This window comes from Mobula hypostoma, chromosome 9 (genome assembly GCF_963921235.1).
Source record: "Mobula hypostoma chromosome 9, sMobHyp1.1, whole genome shotgun sequence".
NCBI classification, from domain to species: domain Eukaryota; kingdom Metazoa; phylum Chordata; class Chondrichthyes; order Myliobatiformes; family Myliobatidae; genus Mobula; species Mobula hypostoma.
In genome coordinates this window covers 26,644,118-26,660,101 of record NC_086105.1, presented here as the reverse complement: position 1 = coordinate 26,660,101, position 15,984 = coordinate 26,644,118, and the positions used below count along the sequence as shown (strand labels likewise).

The 15,984-nt window shown below is 41.4% G+C and overlaps 1 protein-coding gene across 3 annotated transcripts in view; it reads left to right on the top strand.

Annotated features, from left to right (window-relative positions):
* The window catches only part of LOC134351576 (coiled-coil domain-containing protein 91-like), a 208,120-nt gene that overhangs the window by 68,213 nt on the left and 123,923 nt on the right, over window positions 1-15,984 (top strand). For all 3 annotated transcript variants that reach the window (XM_063057916.1, XM_063057915.1, XM_063057917.1), the window contains exons 5-6: window positions 2,833-3,036; window positions 3,813-3,917. In XM_063057916.1, the coding sequence (XP_062913986.1) occupies window positions 2,833-3,036; window positions 3,813-3,917 (309 nt within the window). The remainder of the gene's footprint in view (window positions 1-2,832; window positions 3,037-3,812; window positions 3,918-15,984) is intronic.

Below are 15,984 nucleotides of genomic sequence, written 5' to 3'. Positions count from 1 at the left end.
GGAGATGCGAAAGGATTGAGAAGGAGTGGTTTGGGACAATTTGTTTTATAGGAAGGATGTAATAGAGAAATGGAGGTCATTTAAAGGTGAAATTTTGAGGGTACAGGATCTTTATGTTCCTGTTAGGTTGAAAGGAAAGGTTAAAAGTTTGAGAGAGCCATGGTTTTCAAGGGATATTGGAAACTTGGTTCGGAAAAAGAGAGGGATCTACAATAAATATGGGCAGCTTGGAGTAAATGAGGTGCTCAAGGAATATAAAGAATGTAAAAAGAATCTTAAGAAAGAAATTAGAAAAGCTACAAGAAGATATGAGGCTGCTTTGACAAGTAAGGTGAAAATAAATCCAAAGGGTTTCTACAGTTATATTAATAGCAAAAGGATAGTGAGGGATAAAATTGGTCCCTTAGAGAATCAGAGTGGATGGCTATGTGCGGAGCCAAAAGAGATGGAGGAGATTTTGAACAATTTCTTTTCTTCGGTATTCACTAAAGAGAAGGATATTGAATTGTGTAAGGTAAGGGAAACAAGAAGGGTAGTTATGGAAAGTATGATGATTAAAGAAGGAGGAGTACTGGCGCTTTTAAGGAATATAAAAGTGGATAAGTCTCTGGGTCCGGACAGTATATTCCCTAGGACCTTGAGGGAAGTTAGTGTGGAAATAGCAGGGGCTCTGACAGAAATATTTCAAAGGTCATTAGAAATGGGGATGGTGCCGGAGGATTGGTGTATTGCTCATGTTGTTCCATTATTTAAAAAGGGTTCTAAGAGAAAACCTAGCAATTATCGGCCTGTGAGTTTGACGTCAGTGGTGGGTAAATTGATGGAAAGTATTCCTAGAGATGGTATATATAATTATCTGGATAGACAGGGTCTGATTAGGAACAGTCAACATGGATTTGTGCGTGGAAGGTCATGTTTGACAAATCTTATTGAATTTTTTGATGAGGTTACTAGGAAAGTTGACGAGGGTAAAGTGGTGGATGTTGTCTATATAGACTTCAGTAAGGCCTTTGACAAGGTTCCACACAGAAGGTTAGTTGGGAAGGTTCAATCATTAGGTATTAATATCGAAGTAGTGAAATGGATTCAGCAGTGGCTAGATGGGAGACACCAGAGAGTAGTGGTGGATAACTGTGTGTCAGATTGGAGGACGGTGTCTAGTGGTGTGCCTCAAGGAACTGTACTGGGTCCAGTGTTGTTTGTCATATATATTAATGATCTGGATGATGGGGTGGTAAATTGGATGAATAAGTATGCAGATGAAACTAAGATAGGTGGAGTTGTGGATAATAAAGTAGGTTTTCAAAACTTGCAGTGAGATTTAGACCACTTAGAAGAGTGGGCTGAAAGATGGCAGATGGAGTTTAATGCTGATAAATGTGAGATGCTACATTTTGGTAGGACTATTCAAAATAGGACATACATAGTAAATGGTAGGGCATTGAAGAATGCAGTAGAACAGAGGGATCTAGGAATAATGGTGCATAGTTCCCTGAAGGTGGAATCTCATGTGGATAGGGTGGTGTAGAAAGCTTTTGGTATGCTGACCTTTATAAATCAGAGCATTGAGTATAGGAGTTGGGATGTAATGTTGAAATTGTATAAGGCATTGTTAAGGCCAAATTTGGAGTATTGTGTACAGTTCTGGTCACCGAATTATAGGAAAGATGTCAATAAAATTGAGAGAGTACAGAGGAGATGTACTAGAATGTTAAGCAACACACATCAAAGTTGCTGGTGAATGCAGCAGGCCAGGCAGCATCTCCAGGAAGAGGTGCAGTCGACGTTTCAGGCCGAGACTCTTTGTCAGGAGGCTCCTGTCGAAGGGTCTCGGCCTGAAATGTCGACTGCACCTCTTCCTAGAGATGCTGCCTGGCCTGCTGCGTTCACCAGCAACTTTGATGTGTGTTGCTTGAATTTACAGCATCTGCAGAATTCCTGTTGTTTGTACTAGAATGTTGCCTGGGTTTCATCTCCTAAGTTACAGAGAAAGGTTGAACAAGTTAGGTCTTTATTCCTTGGAGCGTAGAAGGTTGAGGGGGGACTTGATAGAGGTATTTAAAATAATGAGGGGGATAGATAGAGTTGTCATGGATAGGCTTTTTCCACTGAGAGTGGAGGAGATTCAAACAAGAGGACGAGTTGAGAGTTAAAGGGCAAAAGTTTAGGGGTAACATGAGGGGGAACTTCTTTACTCAGAAAGTGGAACTGTGTGGAACGAGCTTCCAGCAGAAGTGGTTGAGGCAGGTTTGATGTTGTCATTTAAAGTTAAATTGGATAGCTATATGGACAGGAAAGGAATGGAGGGTTATGGGCTGAGTGCAGGTCAGTGGGACTAGGTGAGAGTAAGAGTTCAGCACGGACTAGATAGGCCGAGATGGCCTGTTTCCGTGCTGTAGTTGTTATATGGTTATATGTGTACATACATCAAACATACAACAAAATGTGTTGTTTACATTATCAGCCAACGTACCTGAGGGTGTGCTGGGGGCAGTCTGCAAGTATCTCCAGACTTTCCGGAGCCAACAAGCCCACAATGCTTGGCAACAAAATAACAAAGCAAGTCCCTTTCAGAGGGGACACGTGGTTTCCTCCCATTGCAAGTTGCTTAAATATCCATAGATTATCAAAATGCAAGGTATTGCTTCTGTGTATAGTGTATACACCTATGTATACTCAAGGGTAATTTTTTAATAATAAAAGTGAAAGTAGCAACCCTCAAGATTTTGTATTTTGTTGTTTGTCTTATTGTGAATTTGTGTTCATTTAAATATACTTGTTGGTATTTATTTTTAGTCAACCATTAAATTAATTTTTAAACCTATATTGCAGGTTCAGGAAACGTCTCCGTCATTGTCTGATAGTGTCATAGCACCAGCAACTTTGCAAGAAAATGATCCTCGACACTCTGCAGATCTTGCAGACAGCCCATTACCCATAGAAGCAAACAAAATTGAAGTAAGATCAAAAGAAACACTGGAAGATGTGGAGGCGAAGCTTTCCGCTGCTGAGAAGGAGAAGTTTGAAATGAAAAAGGTACTATGGTGTGCATTATGTTTTTTAAATTCATTGACACAGTGCTTATTTGTAATATTTCCATTGTTAAAAATACAAATCTTTCACTAGAAGTATGATTCAGATTGGGTTAGTTTTACGCACTGTCTGATTCCAGGAAGCTGCTTTATCAAACAATGTAGCTACAAATATCCTTACCAGTGGCATCTTTCCCAAAGAAGTACAAACTTTTCACTCCAAAAAAAATTAATCTAGCCATAAATTACGTTGTTCTTTATTTTGATCGGAAGTGTATTAGCAAACCTAAACCTAGTGTGATTTTCAATATATTTATCTTTTTGGGGGTGACATGAAGTGGATGATAATTTGTTTCTGTTTTGTGTATTTCTTTGGTGATTTGACCATTAACTAAGATTGTATACAACTTCCATTCACATTTCTTAACTGACTGCAAAATGAAATGATAAGTTAATATTGTGCTCCTGATTTAATGGCCCCAGTGATTTTGTAATTGATTAGTGTTTGCATATTAAAGCCAGCTTCACATCAACTATTTTAGCCTCTTCCAAGTATTTCTTGGTTCTGTGGAATATATTATGAGTACACTCGGCTGTTTCTTTCAATCAATCATGATCAGGAAAGTACTATAAACAAAAACTTCAGAAAGCATTACAGGAGAAAATCGTCATTTCATCTCACCAACTTAACAAAGTATTACTTTAACAACAAATTAAGTAAGCTATTTTTTCTGTATGCTATATGTTTTATGTTGTGCCAATTTATTTCAACTTCTTAAGGCATTAGCGGAGATGCTTGAGAAGTATTCAAAATTAGAGGAAGAATATTTACAAGAGAAAAAAGCAGAGGAAATTTCACACCAAGATCACTACAATCAACTTCAGGTAATTGAATGCAATTTGAGTTAATACATAATGTTGGGATTTGAAAAATATGCAACTTGTACCATATGGGGAAGTCCTAAATTTATCATATTGCTTATGGATTATCACCCTGGTTGTTTTAGCATTTTAAACAGTAACCTCTGACTATTCAAGGAAATAATTCAACTGGGTGGCCTTTAATAACAAAGTTTTAAATTTGTGTTTATACAAGGTCACCTATCTAATCAGTTGCTTTCTCGTGAGGCAAATATAATCTATTTTGATCTACCTTTTATTATCAAAATAAATCAAAGTAAATTTATTACCAAAATACGTATATGTCACCATCTACTACCCTGAGATTTATTTTCTTGTGCGCATTCACAGTAAATACACACGAACACAATAGAATTCATGAAAAACTGCACACAAAGCTAGACAAACAACCAATGTGCAAAAGACAATAAACTGCGCAAAGACAACAAAGGAAAATAAATAGATAGTTGTAGAGTCATTGAAAGTGAGTCCATAGGTTGTGGAATCAGTTTAGTATTGGGGTGAGTAGAGTTATCCACTCTGGTTCAGGAACTTGATGGTTGAGTGGTAATCACTGTTACTAAGCCTGGTGATGTGGGATTTAAGATTCCTGTACCTCTTTTCTGAATATAGCAGTGAGAAGAGAGCATGGTCTGAATTGGTGGGAGTCCTTGATGAATGCTACTTTCCTGCAAAAGCATTCCTTGTTGATGTGTCCATTGGTGGAGAGGGCTTTATCTGTGATGGACTGGGCTATATCCACTACTTTTTGTAAGCTTTTCTGTTCAAGAGCAGTGGTGTTTCCATACCAGATCATGATGCAACCAGTCAGTATACTCTCCACTGTGCACCTTTTGAAGTTTGTCAAAGTTTTAGATGACATGCAGAATCTTAGCAAACTTCTAAGAAAGTAGAGGTGCTGCTATGCCTTCTTTGTAATGACACCTACATGCTGGATCTAGGAAAGAGCCTCTGAAATGACAATGCCGAAGAATTTTAAAGTTACGGACCCTATGCACCGCTGATCCTCCAATGAGGACTGGCTAACGGACCTCTGGTTTCCTTCTCCTGTAGTCAGTAACACTGATGGGCAACAAAGATTTTACTTCCTGAATGCTTTTTTGGTGTATCTATGGATTTTGGACTGTTGATCATGAAAATCACCATGAAATTTCCCTATCATGCATGATTTTAAAAAATTGCTTACATTTGTTCATGCCATTAGGTTGATAGCAATCAGAACGTCGACTTCTCTAACTTCCGCTAATGCCCCACCTCCCCCTCGTACCCCATCTGTTACTTATTTTTATACACACATTTTTTCGCTCACTCTCCTTTTTCTCCCTCTGTCCCTCTGAATATACCCCTTGCCCATCCTCTGGTCCCCCCCCCCCGTCTTTCTTCCCGGACCTCCCGTCCCATGATCCTCTCATATCCCTTTTGCCAATCACCTGTCCAGCTCTTGGCTCCATCCCTCCCCCTCCTGTCTTCTCCTATCATTTTGGATCTCCCCCTCCCCCTCCAACTTTCAAATCTCTTACTAACTCTTCCTTCAGTTAGTCCTGATGAAGGGTCTTGGCCTGAAACGTCGACTGCACCTCTTCCTAGAGATGCTGCCTGGCCTGCTGCATTCATCAGCAACTTTGATGTGTGTTGTTTGAATTTCCAGCATCTGCAGAATTCCTGTTGTTTACATTTGTTATTTTAATTCATAATTCAAGTCAAAATGACTGATGCCAAGATTAAGGAAGGCATTTTTGTTGGTCCACAAATCAAATAGGTTATCAATGAGAGGAAATTCAAATAACTTCTACTGGGATGAGAGAAAATTGCATGGAAGACATTCAAAGGTGTTGTTGAAAATTTTCTTGGCAACTTCAGAGAACCAAACTATGTATAGCTGGTTGAGAACATGCTTCAAGCATACAAAAACCTGAAGTGAAACTTGTCACTAAAGATTCATTTTCTGCATTCCCATGTCAACTTCTTCCCTGCAAATCTTGGAGCTGATGAGCACAGTGAAAGGTTTCACCAGTACATTGCAGTCATGGAGAAAAGGTATCAGGGCAACTGGAATCCATCAATGGATTATTGTTGGGTATTTAAGCAAGGCACCTTGGGTACTGAATACAGATGAAAATCACCAGTAAAACATTTTTGGCTCGGTTGAACTATTGCATTCAACCAAGATGGTGCCGCATTCAGCGGCTGTCTTGCAAGCTCTGTCCCAACTTTACAGTATACTTTTAACTTCTGTGATTTCCTTCACATTTCTTGTTCAAGTCGCTGATAGTCACATCAGCTACGATATACTGACTCTCCTGAACATCGAGAATGCGGCATTTACCCACTACGTGCAGCCTTTTCTACTCTGGGATTCCCTACTTTCGCGATCAATGGGAGACTTACCTACTACACTGCCGCTACCGCGGAAGTGGCATCGGAGGCAAGGGAGAAGGGCCGGCGTCCTGGTGAGGTTGAGATGGCGTGCTAATCGGCCGCTGCTCCCTAGAATACTGCTGGCTAACATTCAGTCCCTGGACAATTAGCTGAGTGAACTGAGAGCCAGAATCTCCTACCAGTGGGAAACAAAGGAATGCAACGTTTTGTGCTTCGTGGAGACCTGGCTGATGGAGGAAATACCGGATCATGCTATTGAAACCTCTAGGTCTCCCTGTTCCGGGTGGACAGGGAAGAGTAAAGGAGGTGGGGTATGCTTCGTGGTCAATAATGCCTGGTGCGCCCCTCAGAACGTGCATGCCCTCAAAGCCTTTTGTTCCCTGGATTTGGACTACCTGGTTGCTGTGTAGACCTTTCTGGCTACCTAGGGAGTTCATGGCTGTTATCACAGCTGTGTGTATTCCGCCACAGGCTGATACTGACCTGGTTCTCAAGGAATTGTACGAGACCATCAGCACCCTGGAGGCTGCCTTCATTGTCGCCGGTGACTCTGATAGAGCGTCACTGACTAAAGTCTCTCTGAAGTTTTGCCAACATGCCCAGGTGAGCACACAGGGACATAGCATACTTGAATACTGCTACTCTCCCTTCCGCAACACTTACAAAGCGTTCCTCCGTGCCCCCATTTGGAAAATCAGATCACTGCTCCATTTTGCTGTTGCCAAAAATGTGTGGGCATGTGGCCAAGTGGTTAAAGCATTGGACTCGTGACCTGAAGGTTGTGAGTTCGAGCCCCAGCCGAGGCAATGTGTTGTGTCCTTGAGCAAGGCACTTAATCACACATTGCTCTGCAACGACACTGGTGCCAAGCTGTATGGGTCCTAATGCCCTTCCCTTGGACAACATTGGTGTCATGGAGAGGGGAGACTTGCAGCATGGGCAACTGCTGGTCTTCCATACAACCTTGGCCAGGCCTGCGCCCTGGACAGTGAAGACTTTCCAGACGCAGATCCATGGTCTCGCAAGACTAACGGATGCCTTTAATTAATTTAATTTAAAAATACAGGCAGAAGCTGAAACAAAAGGCGGCCACAGTTAAAACCATCCACTATTGGTCCGACCAGGATGTTGTCGACTGGAATGATTTCCATGATGAGGATGTCTCCGAGTTCACGGAAAGGGTCACGAGTTTCATCTGGAAGTGCATCGAAGATATTGTCCCCCTGAAATTGGTCAGGGTCTTTTTAAAACAGAAACACTGAATCAATAGTTCCTTGCGAGCAGCACTTACCACGTGAGACAGAACTTACACAGCCAGTAATCAGCTAGAACTCAAGAAGTGCAGTTACGATCTCTGCAAAGTCATCAAGGCAGCGAAACAAGACAGAGACAAGATTCAGACTCAACTTTCCACCAACAACACACGCAGTTTAAGGCAAGGTCTGTATACCATCACAGACTTCAAAGCTAAACCCAGTGGAGTTTCCAAATTCGATGCCTCTCTCCCAGACGAGCTAAATCTTTTTTACTCTCGATTTGATGTCAGCAGTACTGAGCCCCTGAGGAGTCCTGCTGATGGTGTGACCGACAGCTTGGTCATCTCTGAGGCTGAAGTACATAGATGTTTCCAACAGGTGGACAGTCACAAGGCTGAGGGACTGTAGGGCATTCTAGGGTGAGTACTGAGGATGTGCGCGGCACAACTGGCAGGTGTGGTTACAGACATTTTAATCTCTCCCTCTCCCAGTGTAGAGTGCCTTCCAGCTTCAAAACGTCCACTATTGTCCCTGTACCTAAAAAGACCTAGGTAACATATCTGAATGACTGGCGTCCTGTCACACTCTCCTCAATAAAAACCCAATGCTTTGAGAGGCTGGTTAAGGACTACATCTGCAGCATGCTGCCACCCACACTGGACCCCCTGCAATCCACCTACTGACACAGCTGATCGACAGATGACACAATAGCCACAGCTCTACACACTGTCCTTACGCATCTGGAGAAGAGGGAAGCTTATGTGAGAATGCTATTCTTGGCCTGCAGTTCAGCAGTCAACACCATAATTTCCTCCAGGCTCAACAAGAAGCTCAGAGATCTTGGCCTTCACCCTGCCTTATGTAGCTGCATACTGAACTTCCTGTCAGATTACCAATAGGTGGTAAGAGTGGGCTCCCTCACCTCTGCCCCTTTGACCCTTAACACAGGTGCCCCTCAGGGCTGTGTACTAAACCCCCTCCTTTACTCACTATATACCCTGGACAGTGTCGCCACCCACAGCTCCAATTTGCTGACGACACCACACTGATTGGCCTAATCTCAAATAAGAATGAGGCAGCCTACAGAGAGGAAGTCATCACCCTTACACAGTGGTGTCAAGAGAACCATCTCTTCCTCAACGTCGCAAAAACAAAGGAGCTGGTTGTGGACTACAGGAGGAATGGAGACAGGCTAACCCCTATAGACATCAATGAATCTGGAGTTGAGATGGTGAACAGCTTTAAGTTCCTCAGCATAAACATCACCAAGAATCTCACGTGGTCTGTACATACCGGCTGTGTGGTGAAAAAGGCACAACAACGCCTCTTTCACCTCAGACGGTTGATGAAGTTTGATATGGCCCCCTAAATTCTAACAACTTTCTACAGGGGCACAATTGAGAGCATCCTGACTGGCTGCATCATTGCCTGGTATGGGAACTGTACTTCCCTCAATCACAGGACTCTGCAGAGAGTGGTGCGGACAGCCCAATGCATCTGTAGATGTGAACTTCCCACTATTCAGGACATTTACAAAGATAGGTATGTAAAAAGGGCTCAAAGGATCATTGGAGACCCAAGGCACCCCAACCACAAACTGTTCCAGCTGCTACCATCCTGGAAACTACTGCAGCATAAAAGCCAGGACCAACAGGCTCTGGGACAGCTTCTTTCACCAGGCCATCAGTCTGCTTAATTCATGCTGACACAACTGTATTTCTATGTCATATTGACTATCCTGTGTACATAATATTTATTATAAATTACTATAATTGCACATTGCACATTTAGACAGAGACATAATGTAAAGATTTTTATTCCTCATGTATATGAAGGATGTAAGTAATAAAGTTAATTCAAAGTGTCAGCGTCGTTATGCAATTAAATGCATTATATTCAATAATTTCTTGTTTCTCCAAATTCCTATGTGATACAAGTAGTCTGAAATTATATTTGTGTTCAGCTTCAAGCGGTCTATCATAAATAAATAAAAATCTTTGGGAGCAACACTTTTGAAGAATTTGTCCAGTGTAATTAGTTCTTTGATTTTGCTGATGTTGAATGAGAGGTTGTCACTGCGGTACCATTCAGCCAGATTTCTAATTCCCTTCCTATATGCTGATTCATCGCCACCTTTGATTTGGCCAACAGCAGTCATGTTGTCAGTAAACTTAAATATGCATTGGACCTGTGGCCTAATTATAATTTCAGTAGTGTAATGAGGTTTTAACAGATAGGGTAGTGTATCCATAAAGCACTCCTTTCCACTGCAGTAAGGTAATTTACTAATTTGGGTCTTAAAGTGGAGAACTGCTGTAAGTTAAAACTTTTTACAGGTGGCCCCGTTTTCCGAACGTTCGCTTTACGACACCTCGCTGTTACAAAAGATCTACATTAGTTACCTGTTTTCACTGTTATGAAAAAAGGCAGCGCACACCCGAACAGCCAAGCTCCTCCCCGGGAACTGCATTCTAGCCGGCATTGCTTAAACACGTGCTTTATCTTGATTTATTTTGTGCATCCGTTAGCAAGATGAGCTCTAAGGTATCAGAAAAGCCTAAAAGAGCTCATAAGGGTGTTACACTTAGTGTAAAACTAGACATAATTAAGTCCATGTCCGCACGTTGAACTTGCCTGCGTCCACCATTCGCACTATTTATACGCAGAGAGAAAGAATTTTGAAAGCTGCCGATGTTACTGTTGGTTCTGCTCGTAGCAAAGTGGTCATTCTTAGTCAGCGTCCAATAATGGATAAAATGGAAAGTCTATTGCTTGAGTGGATTGATGGGTGTATAAAACGTGGTGTTCCGTTAAGTCTCATACTTAAGGAGAAATCAGTCAGTCTTTATAATAAGCTGAAACAGAAAGCACTGGACGTTGGTGATGGAAGTGTTGTGAAAGTGGAATTTGAAGGTAGTTATGGGTGGTTTGATCGTTTTCTGAGGCGAGGGCAGCTTCATAGTTTAAGCAGTGATCCCCAACCTCCGGGCCGCGGACCGATACGTTGCCGCGAAGAACGCAGTGGTGCAGCGGTAGTCGGGACGCACCCAGCACACCCTTAAAAAAAAAGCCGAGATAAGCTAATTAATTAGGTGCCACCCGGCACGGAAATGTCGGCCCAGATCAGGGGCGATTGCCGATTGCGTCAGGTGGTTATTCGTATAAGCAAGTGTTTAACTGTGACGAAACTGCAATTTATTGGAGTCTTCCTGATTCTCGTAAGTGAAACTACACTGTACATACATTATTCCTACTTTATATGGGCTGTGTATTTTTATGTGTTATTTGGTATGATCTAGCAGCTCCATAGCTTAAAGGTTACTGGAGAGAGTGTTTCTGTCGAGAGCACTTCCGCGAGATTTTCTCTGCGCTAGACAGTGCTGCAGAAAAGTATTTCTAATTTATATAGGCTGTGTATTTATCATATCATTCCTGCTTTTACTATATGTTACTGTTATTTTAGGTTTTATGTGTTATTTGGCCTGATTTTGTAGGTTAGTTTTTGGGTCTGGGAATGCTCAAAAATTTTTCCCATATTAATGTTAATTGCTTATTCACTTTATGACATTCTGGCTTATGAACCGTTTCATAGAAACACTCTACCTTCAGATAGCGGGGGAAACGTATACGAATCAGGATATTAAAGCTTTCTCTGGGGGGAAAATAATGGCTGTTTCAATGGTGCAAGTTGTAAATGTGAAGTTGTAAGCCAATTGAGTGGTATGATGGTGGGCAATTTCATTTCTTGAGAGATTCTAGCCAACTTTTTAGTGCAAAAAGTGAAGTGATTTTCCCATTGAAAGTGAGGGAATCTGACTATAAACTAATACAGGGCAATAGGTGTCAAGTCAATTGGAACATTAAGTGCTGAATCTACTCGACAAGCTGGGTGGCATCTGTGGAATTAGAAGTGGAATCTAGGAACTCTAGGGTTGGACTTGCCTCTTTTTCTCCACTATTCCATTTTTTGAATGCTACCTATTTTTGTGTTTTCTCTTTCCATACATAACTTTTACTTTCTCTAATTATGCTAAAATATTTTTGTCCTTACTGTTGTTTTAATACGATTACAAAAGAGATATCTTTATAACAAAAATGAAAAACATTAATTTGAGTTCGAATATCAACACAAAGTTTAAGATCGTGTGCAATATACAGTATGATAAAAACATTATCACACCCACTGCATACCACAAGTAAATAGTTACTATGACTAATAAATCAAATGCACTGTTAGAACACTAGTATCTCATTTAGTATTCACAATTCGTTTCTAAGAACGGGAGGGTTATGAAATCAGAAACCAAAAGCTTTGTGTAACCCACATACTGGGAGTCTAATGTAAACCCTTGGGCTTTCTGCTACTTCATGCTACTGTGCTGTGAATTTGTTGAGAGCCTAGTCCTCCAAAAGCAATTAACCAATTGCAGCTTGGTTTTGGTGGGCTGTGTTGGTAGCTGCTCCATTTATTGAGGGACTGTCTGGACTCTCCTGTTGGATGTGATGGAAGCTGCTGTCTCCCCTGTTTTAACCTACTGAGCTATCCCCAGCCTCCTTGCTGTAATATTGTCAATGGCTTCTTCTGCAAGAGAAGATGATGAGTAGGATCTGGCTGTTTTTTTTTATTAAGTAAAACAATCATTGTCAGTCCAAAGCACTGGCATCATTGCTCATTGTGCCAGCTGGGATACACCTTTCAGCCCTGTATCTCTGCTCTCAATAGTCCTCCCAGCCCACCCAACATTGGTCCTCACAGGCAGCCTACACATATTGCCTGGGTATATCACAACAAACTGTGTGGCAATAAAATACCAGCAGGAATTTGTACCTGATATTTCAGAGTAGCAGCATGCAGGAGATGTCTGTTTTGAAGTACACTGAAGTATATCATAGTACTTTTGGTCTGGTATAGGTTCAGGGCTAAGAGCACTAAAATGAGTCAGTGCAGTCTGCAGTAGTGCTAAGTAGGGTACCATTGAAAAGTTATTTTGATCTTTCTGTTTCGTCTTCTACCAGTACCATTGTTTAAAGCAGATGCATAAATGTGTACAGTACATATTGAAAAGTCTCCTTTAATTATGCCAAGACATTTGTGTTTTGAAGGATCGTGAGAGCATGTTGGGAAACAAAAGTAAAATTATGGAGTACTATTTTTATGGTTCTGATCTTGTAAAGGAAGTGTTCTCTCATGCATACCTATGAGTACTCAATAGCTAAGACCTATTTGATTAGATAAAAGATTAACCTACGGCATGAAGCCTAGAACCACAAACTACAGCACCAGGAATGTCGGAGTTGCTATTAACCATTCAACTGGAGCTAACTGCTTGAATCTTGTTCATTGCTTTTTTTACTCTCTCTCCCCCACCCCAAAAGTTCAAAGTTCAAAATACATTTATTATCAAAATATGTATACATTATAGAACCTTGAGATTTGCCTCCTAACAGGCAACCACGAAACAAAGAAACCCAAAGGAACCCTTTTTAAAAAAACGATCGTCAAACCTCCAAAGAGCAGAGAGGAAAAAAAAAATCATGCAAACAATAAACGCAAGCAAATAGCGTTCCGAGCTGAAGTTCACAAAGACAGTCCTGCCCATGAACATTTAGTTCAGCACAGAGTGGAGCAGCAACCTGAACTGGCCCATCTCTTGCCTTGGGCCCTGACACCCTGACCTTTTCGATTTGGCCTAGCAACTAAATCATCATCCAAACCTCAGGTTCAGTTGCCTTGATATGTTCTGGGGCCTTGACCCTGCTGCCTCGATTTGGCCTGTACTCGGCCTTTCCAATTCAGTTTGGTGCTTAATTTGTCGTCCAAGCAGTGGGTTCAGTTGCCTTGATGTGCTCTGGGGCCTGAATACTTCCAATTCATTTTAGCTTGTACCCGACCTTTCTGATTTGGCACAGCACTCAAATCGATCTAACCTCTGGTCTTCCTCACTCTCGGCAACAGGCCAACTGCCTCGCCTCGCTTCGGATCTGCCACATTGAATTGCCTCCAAGTCCAAAGGGAAGCTACAGACATACTTGTAACGATTGTTTACCAGAAAAATAGTTTTATTATTGGCCACTGGCTAGAAGTCGCTGAGATTCACCAGTGCTGTCTTAAACTGGAAGCTTAATTTAAGTCAAATCACACTTTATTCACTTAATCATGAATTTCTGCAATATGCATGAGAAGGTCAAATTATGTATTTCTGCTGTTCACATGACACTATTGTGTTATATCAGATTTTGCAGAGAAATTAATTGCAATGTGTCACTTCTGTGTTTTGCTTTAACTGATTTTCCAGTAAGATTATAGTGAAATTATTGAGGAAGATGCTCAGAAATTGGAGCTAAAATTAATGTAAAGAAAACATGAATATTTTTAAAAAGTATTTGCATTCGTCTTATTGATGTTTATAATACAGCATTGATCTGCATAATTTCCAAAGTATCTGTACACAGTTTTCAATTTCTACTGACCATGACAAACTTGTAAGATGTTTTTACTTCTAATGTTAAATGTTTGGGAGTATCAGAAACTTAACAAATGGTTATTTAACAATTTGATGTTCATATGCTTTTTCAAATAATAACTTACTGCAAAAAATTGAATAATATTTGCATAACAGAACAGGTAATTCAAAGTTCAAAGCAAATTTTATTATCAAAGTACATATATGTCACCATATACAATCCTGAGACTCATTTTCTTGTGGGCATACTTAGCAAATCTATAGAGTAGTAACTATAACAAGATCAATTAAAGATCAACCAGAGTGCAGAAGACAACAAACTCTGCAATTGCAAATATAAATAAATAGCAATAAATAACAAGAGCATGAGATGAAGAGTCCTTGAAATCGATATCATTCGTTGTGAGAATATTTCACTGATGGGGCAAATGAAGTGGAACGTAGTTAACCTCTTTCGTTCAAGAGCTTGACGATTGAGGGGTAGTAACTGTTCTTGAACTTGGTGGTGCAAATACTGCAGCTCTTGTACATCCTCCCTATTGGCAGCAGCGAGAAGGGAGCATGACCTGAGTGTTGGAGATCTCTGATGGACGCTGCTTTCCTGTGACAGTGTTTCATGTAGATGTGCTGAATAGTTGGGAGGGTTTTATCCATGATGTACTGGGCTGAGTCCACTACTTTTTGGAGGATTTTCCGTTCAAAGGCATTGGTGTTTTCATACCAGGCAGTGATGCAGCCAGTCAATATACTCCCCACTACACATCTGTAAAGTTTGTCCAAGTTTTAGAGGAAATGCCATATCTCTGCAAGCTCCTAAGGAAGTAGAGGCACTGCTGTGCTTTCCTAACACTTGCACTAAGTCCAGGGCAAGTCCTCTGAAACAATAACACCTCGGAATTTAAAGTTGCTAACCCTCTCCACCTCTGATCCTCCGATGAGGACTGACTTATGGACTTTTTTTTCCTTCTGAAGTCTACAGTCAGTTCCTTGGCCTTGCTGACATTGAGTGAGAGGTTTTTGTTCTGACACCTCTCAGCCAGATTTTCAATTTCCCTCCTATATGCTGATTCACCACCATCTTTGAGTTGGCTCATGATAGTGGTGTTATCAGCTACTTGAGTATGGTATTGGAGCTGTGCTTAGCCACACAGTCATAGGTGGAAAGTGAGTAGAGCAGTGGCCTAAGCACACAGCCCTGTAGTGTACCTGTGCTGATGGAGATTGTGGAGGAGATGTTGTTGCCAATCTGAGCTGACTGGGGTCTACAAGTGAGGAAATCCAGAATCTAATTGCACAAGGAGGTATGGAGGCCAAGGTCTTGGAGTTTATTGATTGATTTTGAGGAGATGATGGTAGTGACTGCTGATCTGTAGTTGATTAAGAACATCCTGATGTAAACATCTTTGTTGTCCAGATTTTCCAGAATTTAGTGAAGACCCAATGACATGGCATCTGCTGTGGACCTGTTGCTTCAGTAGGCAAATTGGAGCGGATCCAGGCTGCCTCTCAGACAGGAGGCATGTTTCATCACTTACCTCTCAAAGCACTTCAGCATTGTGGATGTAAGTGCAGCTGGGCGGCAGTCATTGAGACAGGTCATCACGTTCTTCTTGGGCACCAGTATAATTAAAGCCTGCTTGAAGTAGGTGGGTATCATACACACCCAAAGTGAGAGGATAAAGATCTCTGTGAACACACCAGCCAGTTGGTCAGCACAAGTCTTTACTACGTGGCCTGGTACCCAGTCCAGTCCGGATGCTTTCTGTGGATTCACCCTCCTGAATGCAGCCTGCAGGGATCAGCTTCAGAGACTGAGATCATGGGATCATTGAGGGATGTGGGAGTTCACGATTGATCCTCCATGTTCTGTCAGTCAAAGTGAGCATAGAAGACATTGGGCTAATCTGAAAGTAAAGCCTTGCTGTCTCCCAT